The sequence below is a fragment of the Staurois parvus genome, unplaced genomic scaffold (assembly GCF_062004578.1).
Source record: "Staurois parvus isolate SC_StPar_1 unplaced genomic scaffold, SC_StPar_1.0 ptg001836l, whole genome shotgun sequence".
NCBI lineage: Eukaryota > Metazoa > Chordata > Amphibia > Anura > Ranidae > Staurois > Staurois parvus.
This window is the reverse complement of record NW_028319632.1, coordinates 180001-191499: the sequence shown is the minus strand read 5'-3', so window position 1 is coordinate 191499 and position 11499 is coordinate 180001. Positions and strand designations below refer to the sequence as shown.

General features: G+C 48.5%; 1 protein-coding gene across 1 annotated transcript in view; it reads left to right on the top strand.

The window, feature by feature from the left end:
- Nucleotides 1–738: 738 nt before the first annotated feature.
- The window catches only part of AJAP1 (adherens junctions associated protein 1), a gene marked incomplete at its 3' end in the record, with an annotated part of 158064 nt that continues 147303 nt past the window's right edge, over nt 739–11499 (top strand). Inside the window, exon 1 of the mRNA XM_089664103.1 lies at nt 739–869. Within this exon, the coding sequence (XP_089520229.1) occupies nt 739–869 (131 nt within the window). The remainder of the gene's footprint in view (nt 870–11499) is intronic.

Below are 11499 nucleotides of genomic sequence, written 5' to 3'. Positions count from 1 at the left end.
AAGGGTAAGCCATGGAACTAGCTGAAGTCGATAACAGTTAGACAGAGCATAGACAAGTCCAAAGGCAGGCTGAGTCAGCAACAGGAAAGCAGACCTCTGGAACCGTTTCAAGGATCAAGTCGCAGGGTAACAGCTGAAGACCATCCAGACCATCTGGAAACTTCTTGACTCAGCTCTGTTTGGTAAATAGGTGAGTTGGCCCAAGATTGGAATTGATCATGCATGCCTATGCACATGGTCGTACCTTTGCACGGCAACCAGCTGGAGATGACCCTTTTTCTGCGTATTGATGCACACATCTTCTTCCTGACATAACTAAAATGCAGTCCACACAACGTGCAACTCATATTTTGCCAAAACTATCAACTGAATCAGAATTCTCCAATAAGACAACTTATAGACTGAATACAAGCAGGAAAAAGACAAGGTGAAGAACGTCTGATGGGATGTTAGTTATAACGCAAACCATCCACTCAGCAGATCTCTTGTCCTGTACTGCCGTGAGTCACGATTTCAAGGACAGTAAATACAGCATTCTTGTGCGGAAAACCTGTTTTATTTTAATCTTTGCCGAGGAAATAAGTGGATCTAATGTATGGGAGTCACCTTGAGGAACTTGTATGAAGGTAGATGAGAACGTTCCTCGTAACCCGACCATGATGTACTTTGCAGTACGGCTCTGTCTTCATCGACTTCATCAACCATCTTGTAGATTTAGTAAAAGAAAGAAAAGAAAACATGAATAGAAAGTCTTCCTCTATGTTAGTGACTATGGATCAAACCATCCACTCAGGAGACCACTTACCATATGCTGGAGTGCGCAGGAGCTCCAAGGACGCGAAGGGCGGAATTCTTTGGTATAAAGCTGTGTACGTTTTATTATCACAAAAGGAAATAAGTGGATTTATTGTGTTTTAAAGACAATTTATGAAAATAAATGGGAGCTCTCCATTCACCCCGACCATTACCTACTTTACAGGATGACTAATGCAGGCCATAGACGGGTCGGAAACCGGCCATTTAAAAAAAAAAAAAAAGAAAAATCGGTCGTTCAATAGGCCGACGTTACCACCAACGGTAAAAAAAAAACGGCCGATTTTCGTCCCGTCTACGGCCGGCATTTAATTACTTCTGTCCCTGCAGAGAGCTCCGCTATTATATATGACATGAAAAAGTCTTGCGGTTGCAACATTGTATCCATTTGTATCTATTTCAGATACAGATGTTTTTATTCGGATACAAATAGATACATTGTTGCAACCGCAAGACTTTTCATGTAAAATATAATAGTGGACTTGAATTCTTCTACTTCTTCTTCTTCTTTTTCTCCTTCTTCTCCTTCTTCTTTTTCTTCTACTTCTTTTTCGTCTTCTTCTTTTTCTTCTTTTTCTCTTTTTCTTCTTTTTCTTGTACTTCTTTTTTTTCGTCTTCTTCTTTTTCTTCCTCTTCTCCTCCTTCTTCTCCTTCTTTTTTTATTCTTTTTCTACTTCTTCTCCTTCTTCTTTTTCCTCTTCTTTTTCTTCTTCTTCTCCTTCTTTTTCTTCTTCTTTTTCCTTTTCTTTTTCTTCTTCTTCTCCTTTTTCTTCTTCTTTTTCGTCTTCTTCTTTTTCTTCTTCTTTTTCGTCTTCTTTTTCGTCTTCTTCTCCTTCTTCTCCTCCTTCTTCTTCTCCTTTTTCTGCCTCTTTTTTCTTCTTCTCCTTCTTTTCTTCTTCTTCTTCTCCCTCTTCTTCTCCTTATTTTTCTCTCTTCTTTTTCTTCTTTTTCTGCTTCTTTTTCTTCTTCTTTTTCTTCTTTTTCTGCTTCTTTTGCTTCCTCTTCTTTTCTTCTTCTTTTTCTGCTTCTTTTTCTTCTTCTTTTTCTTCCTCTTCTTGTCTTCTTCTTTTTCTGCTTCTTTTTCTTCTTCTTTTTCTTCCTCTTCTTGTCTTCTTCTTTTTCCTCTTCTTTTTCCTCTTCTTTTTCTTCTTCTTTTTCTTCTTCTTTTTCTTCCTCTTTTCTTCTTCTTTTTCCTCTTCCTTTTCTTCTCCTTTTTCCTCTTCTTTTTCTTCTTCTTCTTTTTCTTGCAGGTCACCGGTCATGCGCAGATTTTTTATCCGTAAAACGATCGGCCAATTTGCCCATCATTGTCGGGAAAATCGGCCGATCAGCAAAATCAGCCGATTTTTTTCCAACTTTACCGATTAAAAAAATGTGCCAAAACCCCAAAAAACGGCCGACCAATTAACCCACTAACAGTGCGAAAATCGCCCAATTTTCGACCCGTCTATGGCCTGCATAAGTGCAATGGGGACTTGTGGAGCTCATCACTGGGGGGACAAAGGAAGGATCTTCCTACCCCAATGCTGCAACGGTCATTCCAGGAAAGTCCATATAAAGGCAAAACTTGATTTTGTAACTTTTGGGATATACACAAGTCAGCCATGATGTTTTATTGAGTAGGCCCCCCTTTTCCTGACCCGTCCAGGCGGGGGCTCTACTAGACCTCTGAAGGTACGCTGTGGTATCGGCACCAAACCCTCAGTAGCAGATCCTATAAGTCCTGTAAGTTGGGGGGTGGGCAGAGCTTTTTTTTTCAGCAGGAATGTGGGGGAACGCACCTCCAGCACCTGGGGTGATGAGGTGTGCTAGAGGATCTATTGTTGCTGGGTGGAGTCTTGCTGGAGGGTTCTATTATTGTCTGCCGGAGGGTCTATTGATGCTGGTTGCTTGGAGATCTATTGCTGCTGGTTGGGTCTAGTGTTGTTGGGGAGAATTTTGATGTGGGGATCTATTGTTGCTGGGGGATATTATGCTGTTGGGGTCTATTGTTGCTGGGGGATATTATGCTGTTGGGGTCTATTGTTGACGGGGGATATTATGCTGTTGGGTTCTATTGTTGCTGGGGGATTTTATGCTGTTGGGGTCTATTGTTGCTGGGGGATATTATGCTGTTGGGGGGTCTATTGTTTCTGGGGGATATTATGCTGTTGGGGTCTATTGTTGACTGGGGATATTATGCTGTTGGGGTCTATTGTTGATGGGGGATATTATGCTGTTGGGGGGTCTATTGTTTCTGGGGGATGTTATGCTGTTGGGGGGTCTATTGTTTCTGGGGGATGTTATGCTGTTGGGGGGTCTATTGTTGCTGGGGGATATTATGCTGTTGGGGGTCTATTGTTGCTGGGGGATATTATGCTGTTGGGGGTCTATTGTTGATGGGGGATATTATGCTGTTGGGGGTCTATTGTTGATGGGAGATATTATGCTGTTGGGGGTCTATTGTTGCTGGGGGATATTGTGCTGTTGGGAGGTCTATTGTTGCTGGGGGATATTATGCTGTTGGGGGTCTATTGTTGCTGGGGGATATTGTGCTGTTGGGGGGTCTATTGTTGCTAGGAGATATTATGCTGTTGGGGGGGTCTATTGTTGCTGGGGGATATTATGCTGTTGCGGGGGTCTATTGTTTCTGGGGAATTTTATGATGTTTGGGGGTCTATTGTTTTTGGGGATATTATGCTGTTGGGCGGGGGGTCGATTGTTGCTGGGTTTTTTTTTGCTGTTGCGGGGGTCTATTGTTTCTGGGGGGTATGCTGTTATGGGGTCTTTTGTTTCTTGGGGGGGTTATTCTGTTGGGCAGTCTATTGTTGCTGAGGGATATTATGCTGTTGGGGATTCTATTGTTGCTGGGGGGATCCCTTGTTGAAAGGGGGTGTATTGTTGTTGGGGGGATCCATTGTTGAAAGGGGGTGTATTGTTGCTGGGGGGATACATTTTACAGCTGATCATAAAAACCCATAAAATGAATGGCGGTTCTAGGAGGGGAGTAGGAGGTGGAACTAAGGGGCAGTGCTCAGAGGTGGGTAGGGGGTGGAACTAAGGGGCAGTGCTCAGAGGTGGGTAGGGGGTGGAACTAAGGGGCAGTGCTCGGAGGTGGGTAGGGGGTGGAACTAAGGGGCAGTGCTCGGAGGTGGGTAGGGGGTGGAACTAAGGGGCAGTGCTCGGAGGTGGGTAGGGGGTGGAACTAAGGGGCAGTGCTCGGAGGTGGGTAGGGGGTGGAACTAAGGGGCAGTGCTCGGAGGTGGGTAGGGGGCGGAGACAAGGGATGATTCAAAAGGGGGAGTTCTTGCACCTATTCTCTGAGAAAAAAGCCTTGGAGGCGGGGAATGCTCAATTGGATTGAGATATGGAGATTTTGGAGGCCAAGTCAACACCTCAAACTCATTGTTGTGTTCCTCAAACCATTCTTGACCCATGTTTGCAGTGTGGCAGAGGCCACCGCCATCAGGGAATGCCGTTTCCATGAAGGGGTGGACTTGGTCACCATCAATGTTTAGGTAGGCGGTACTTGTCACATGAAAGGGAGGAGCCAAGGTTTCCCAGCAGAACATTGCCCAAAAGGGGGTGTTGCCTAGCAACGTGTTATAGGTTACATGCTGAAAATGTCTGAATCATGAACATAAAACAATAAAGTAGCAAAAAATGAAACAATAAAAGAAAAAGAAAAACACAAAATGTGTTCAAAACACGTCTCAACATATTTTTTCTTCCATTCTTTTTGGTTTTGTTCTCCCTCTTTTTTATTTTAATGATCAAAAGAAAGGATGTCTTTTATTTTTCATTGCTCCTTTTTTTCATTTTTTATTCTTCTTCTTTTTTGTTTTATTTTCATTACTTCCTATCCATTTTTTTCTTCATATTTCTCTTTTCTCACATTTCATTTTGTCATTCACTTTTATTTTTTTCCTTCATTTTTCATTTTTTAATTTTTTTTTTTATGTTTCATTTTCTGTTTACATTTTTTTTCTTTGCACCCCCCCCTTCTTATTTTTTCATTCCCTTTTTAATTGTTTTTTTATCTGCATTTATTTTTTTATCACACAAACCTCTCCTTTATAACATTTTTCTTTCTTTTTTTTCCCATTTCTTTCCTCATCCTTTTCATTTTTCCAGTTTTTCTTCTTTTTTTCTCTCTTTTTACTTTTTTATTGTCTATACACATGCCGGCGTAGACTGGTTGAAAATCGGCAGATTTTCGCACCGTTAGTGGGTTAATTGGTCGGCTGTTTTTTGGGGTTTTGGCACATTTTTTTTATCGGGCATGTTGGAAAATTCATGGCTGATTTTGACGATCGTCCGATTTTCCCGGCAATAATGGGCAAATCGGCCGATCGTTTTACCGATAAAAAATATGCACATGAGCCGCGACCTGCAAGAAGAAGAAGAAGAATTCCAATCTGTAGTATTGTATTACAATGTTTTTATTTGGATACAAATGGATACATTGTTGCAACCGCAAGACTTTTTCATATAAAATTTAATAGCGGACTGGAATTCTTCTTCTGTATTGCTGTCACATTGTATGGTGCGCTCCCCTGTCACATTTTATGGTGCGCTCCCCTGTCACATTGTATGGTGCGCTCCCCTGTCACATTGTATGGTGCGCTCCCCTGTCACATTGTACGGTGCGCTCCCCTGTCACATTGTATGGTGCGCTCCCCTGTCACATTGTATGGTGCGCTCCCCTGTCACATTGTATGGTGCGCTCCCCTATCACATTGTACGGTGCGCTCCCCTGTCACATTGTACGGTGCGCTCCCCTGTCACATTGTATGGTGCGCTCCCCTGTCACATTGTATGGTGCGCTCCCCTGTCACATTGTATGGTGCGCTCCCCTGTCACATTGTATGGTGCGCTCCCCTGTCACATTGTACGGTGCGCTCCCCTGTCACATTGTACGGTGCGCTCCCCTGTCACATTGTACGGTGCGCTCCCCTGTCACATTGTACGGTGCGCTCCCCTGTCACATTGTACGGTGCGCTCCCCTGTCACATTGTACGGTGCGCTCCCCTGTTACATTGTACGGTGCGCTCCCCTGTCACATTGTACGGTGCGCTCCCCAGTCTCTGCAGGGACAGAAGTTATGGGGTTAATGCCGGCCGTAGACGGGACGAAAATGGGCCGATTTTTTTAACGTTGGTGGTAACGTCAGCTGAATGAACAACCAATTTTTCGGGGCTTTTTTTTTAAATCGGCCGATGTTCGACTCATCTATGGCCTGCTATAATGATTGACTTTGCTCACTTTTCTTTTCACCAATTGTTCCCGTTTTCACACACCTGTTTTACAATTCACACTCTTCCAGTTCACGGCCAACGATGCAGATAAATTTGCTGGCTTCCGTGGTCCTTCCCACCTCTGTGATCAAGTCCTGGCGGGTGGGGAGAAATGGGTCAGAGTCTGTGGCTTCCGTGGTCCTTCCCACCTCTGTGATCAAGTCCTGGCGGGTGGGGAGAAATGGGTCAGAGTCTGTGGCTGGAGTGGTCCTTCTCACCTCTGTGATCAAGTCCTGGCGGGTGGGGAGAAATGGGTCAGAGTCCGTGGCTGGAGTGGTCCTTCTCACCTCTGTGATCAAGTCCTGGCGGGTGGGGAGAAATGGGTCAGAGTCCGTGGCTGGAGTGGTCCTTCTCACCTCTGTGATCAAGTCCTGGCGGGTGGGGAGAAATGGGTCAGAGTCCGTGGCTGGAGTGGTCCTTCCCACTTCTGTGATCAAGCCCTGGCGGCTGGGGAGAAATGGGTCAGAGTCCGTGGCTGGAGTGGTCCTTCTCACCTCTGTGATCAAGTCCTGGCGGGTGGGGGGAAATGGGTCAGAGTCCGTGGCTGGAGTGGTCCTTCTCACCTCTGTGATCAAGTCCTGGCGGGTGGGGGGAAATGGGTCAGAGTCCGTGGCTTCAATGGTCCTTCTCACTTCTGCGATCAAGTCCTAGCGGGTGGGGGGAAATGGGTCAGAGTCCGTGGCTTCAATGGTCCTTCTCACTTCTGCGATCAAGTCCTAGCGGGTGGGGGGAAATGGGTCAGAGTCCGTGGCTTCCATGGTCCTTCTCACTTCTGCGATCAAGTCCTGGCGGGTGGGGGGAAATAAGTCAGAGTCCGTGGCTGGAGTGGTCCTTCCCACCTCTGCGATCAAGTCCTGGCGGGTGGGGGGAAATGGGTCAGAGTCCGTGGCTGGAGTGGTGGCTGAGACCGTCCTACACACCGGACTCCCTGGGCTGGTCTGAGCTGGTCGATTTCTCCACTTCATAGACGCTCAGAGGTTCTCCGAGACTTTTAGGAACCTCTCATCACCCGTCCATGGTGGGCTACAGACCCTTGCCGCCATGTTTGTGCTGGTTTTGCATTCGTTGACTCACTCCTTCCTCAGCATTCACAAGGCCACGTTCAGCTATGGACTTCGTCTACACATCGAACGTCTTGGCTGCTCCAGTATTCAGGATGGAACGAATGCAAATTATTATCTGACTTGTGTCTGTCATCTTCTCGGAACATCTGACATCCCCGCTGAGGTTCCCGTTTCTCCATCTGCACGATCAGCGCTGATCCTCAATAATCCGCTGAAAAAGCTCGCTGTGCTTATATCGACTTTCCTAGGTCATGTCAGTCATGGTGGGCCGGGGTTGGATCACCCTGATCTTCACTACTGGCCACGGGTGCAAGGAGCCTACAAGGAAGGAATTCATGAATTCAATGTTCAAACTTATCACAATAAATAAACGGGCTGCAGGGGGAGGGCTCTTGGCTGCTCGGCCTTTTGGCTTAGGCACTGGTTTCCAAACTGCGGCCTGGGGGGGCAGATGTGGTCTTTTGTGTGTCTTTATCTGGCCCTTGATGCACTTTTCCATCCACTGACACCAATGATGGGGCACTATTCCTCCCACTGACAGCAATGATGGGGCACTATTCCTCCCACTGACACCAATGATGGGGCACTATTCCTCCCACTGACACCAATGATGGGACACTATTCCTCCCACTGACACCAATGATGGGGCGCTATTCCTCCCACTGACACCAATGATGGGGGACTATTCCTCCCACTGTTACCAATGATGGGGCACTATTCCTCCCACTGATGCCAATGATGAGAAACTATTCCTCCGTCTAACACCAATGATGGGGCACTATTCCTCCCACTGACACCAATGATGGGGCACTATTCCTCCCACTGACACCAATGATGGGGCACTATTCCTCCCACTGACACCAATGATGGGGCACTATTCCTCCCACTGATACCAATGATGGGGCACTATTCCTCCCACTGACACCAATGATGGGACACTATTCCTCCCACTGACACCAATGATGGGGCACTATTCCTCCCACTGACACCAATGATGGGGCACTATTCCTCCCACTGACACCAATGTTGGGACACTATTCCTTCCACTGATACCAATGATGGAGCACTATTCCTTCCACTGACACCAATGATGGGGCACTATTCCTCCTACTGACACCAATGATGGGACACTATTCCTCCCACTGACACCAATGATGGGGCACTATTCCTCCCACTGTTACCAATGATGGGGCACTATTCCTCCCACTGACACCAATGATGGGGCACTATTCCTCCCACTGACACCAATGATGGGGCACTATTCCTCCCACTGACACCAATGATGGGGCACTATTCCTCCCACTGACACCAATGATGGGGCACTATTCCTTCCACTGATACCAACGATGGGGCACTATTCCTCCCACTGACACCAATGATGGGACACTATTCCTCCCACTGACACCAATGATGGGGGACTATTCCTCCCACTGATACCAATGATGGGGCACTATTCCTCCCACTGATATTAACAATGGGGCACTATTCCTCCCACTGACACCAATGACGGAATATTTTCTACTCCCACGGAACACATATTAATGACACCGGTTCTGTGGCTGGTTAAGGTGGTAATTAAACTCACGTGGTGCCTTATCTGCATTACATTAGTCTCGGAACCCGTGTCATTAATATGTGTTCCGTTGTAAAGGGACGAGGTGGCCACCCTACTGCTAACAGTCCGGTCCCCCTAAACTCTGAAGGACATTAAACTGGCCCTTTCTTTATGATGTTTGGAGACCCCTGGGCTAAGGTCAAGTCTAGTATGTGTTCTTCTCAGTGTCCAGGAGGGGCGCTCCACCATCATCCTGGGTGGGAATGGCTGGCTGTATAGTCAATGGAGTATTTAGGTATTGTGCTGCCCTAGGCAACACAAAAATCGTCTGCCCCCATGGACACCTACCAGCACCACCACCCCCTTCCCCCTCCCACGTAGAGAGCCTGACATTGACCAACAACACCCCTGCCCCCCACCCGGGAGAACCTTCCACTACCCCCCCTCCCCGGCAATAGAGAGAGAGAGACACTGATCTTTAAAGCTCCGGACATCCTCAGGAACAAGAGTCAGGCTTTACATACTCCATCAAGCAGCCTCTCTCAGATCCCACCTGGTTCTCATGGCGCGCGCATCTCTTCTTTCATCCCTTCTTCTGGTGGGAGGTGCTGCCCCTCTGAAAAATGCCGCCCTAGGCAAGTGCCTTGTTTGCCATCTGGTAAATACACCCCTGTGTATAGTATCCCTGCTGGTATGATGGGGATCCTGAGGTACCTTCCTCGTGGGAATGAACCCGAATTCAGCATTCACCATGTAAGGTGGGGGTAAGTAGTACTTCGCTTGCATATAGGATTCTGAGGGGCCCAGTGATTCCTGATTCCAGTAGTTCTGCCTTGTCTGGCCAGAGGCCGGGAAGGCAGAGAGCCTGCAATGTTAGGTTCCCCCTGGGAGGGGCGAATCCGGGGATGCTCTAAGTATCACTATGGGTTTGGGACCCCACTGTGAGGATGAGAACTTGATTTTTTTCTTCACATCACTATATAAGTTAGGCCTTCTGGCCAAGACCAGGGCAGGTTTTGGCCAAGACCAGGGCAGGTTGTGGCCAAGACCAGGGCAGGTTGTGGCCAAGACTAGGGCAGGTTGTGGCCAAGACCAGGGCAGGTTGTGGCCAAGACCAGGGCAGGTTGTGGCCAAGACCAGGGCAGGTTTTGGCCAAGACCAGGGCAGGTTTTGGCCAAGACCAGGGCAGGTTTTGGCCAAGACCAGGGCAAGTTTTGGCAAAGACCAGTGATTCCTAATTCCAGTAGTTCTGCTTTGTCTGGCCAGGGGTTGGGGAGGCAGAGAGCCTGCAATGAGAGGTGTCCCCTAGGAGTGGTGAACCCAGGGATTTTGGCGTTTTGGCCGAGACCAGGGCAGGTTATGGCGTTTTGGCCGAGACCAGGGCAGGTTATGGCGTTTTGGCCGAGACCAGGGCAGGTTATGACGTTTTGGCCGAGACCAGGGCAGGTTTTGGCGTTTTGGCCGAGACCAGGGCAGGTTTTGGCATTTTGGCTGAGACCAGGGCAGGTTTTGGCGTTTTGGCCGAGACCAGGGCAGGTTTTGGCATTTTGGCTGAGACCAGGGCAGGTTATGGCGTTTTGGCCGAGACCAGGGCAGGTTATGGCCAAGACCAGGGCAGATTTTGGCCAAGACCAGGGCAGGTTTTGGTCAAGACCAGGGCACGTTTTGGCCAAGACTAGGGCAGGTTGTGGCCAAGACCAGGGCAGGTTGTGGCCAAGACCAGGGCAGGTTGTGGCCAAGACCAGGGCAGGTTGTGGCCAAGACCAGGGCAGGTTGTGGCCAAGACCAGGGCAGGTTTTGGCCAAGACCAGGGCAGGTTTTGGCCAAGACCAGGGCAAGTTTTGGCAAAGACCAGTGATTCCTAATTCGAGTAGTTCTGCTTTGTCTGGCCAGGGGTTGGGGAGGCAAAGAGCCTGCAATGAGAGGTGTCCCCTAGGAGTGGTGAACCCAGGGATGCTCTAAGTATCACTACGGGTTTAGGACCCCACTATGAGGATAAACACTAGGCCACAACACCACTTGATTTTTTCTTCACTTCGCCTCCTGGGTTAGGCCTTCTGGCCAAGACCAGGGCAGGCTTTGGCTAAGACCAGGGCAGGTTTTGGCTAAGACCTGGGCAAGCTGGAAAGGTGGGGGTAAGTAGTACTTTGCTTGTGTATAGGATTCTGAGGGGCCCAGTGATTCCTGATTCCAGTAGTTCTGCTTTGTCTGGCCAGGGGTCAGGGAGGCAGAGAGCCTGCAATGTTAGGTTCCCCCTGGGAGTGGCGAACCCGGGGATGCTCTAAGTATCACTACGGGTTTGGGACCCCACTGTGACAATGAACACTAGGCCACGACACCACTTGATTTTTTTCTACACATCGCCTTATGGGTTAGGGCAAGGTTTGGCCGAGACCAGGGCAAGTTTTGGCTGAGACCAGGGCACGTTTGGCGATTTGGCTGAGACCAGGGCAAGTTTTGGCCGAGACCAGGGCAGGTTTTGGCGTTTTGGCCGAGACCAGGGCAGGTTTTGGCGTTTTGGCCGAGACCAGGACAGGTTATGGCATTTTGGCCGAGACCAGGGCAGGTTATGGCGTTTTGGCCGAGACCAGGGCAGGTTATGGCATTTTGGCCGAGACCAGGGCAGGTTATGGCGTTTTGGCCGAGACCAGGGCACGTTTGGCGATTTGGCTGAGACCAGGGCAAGTTTTGGCCGAGACCAGGGCAGGTTTTGGCGTTTTGGCCGAGACCAGGGCAGGTTTTGGCGTTTTGGCCGAGACCAGGGCAGGTTATGGCGTTTTGGCCGAGACCA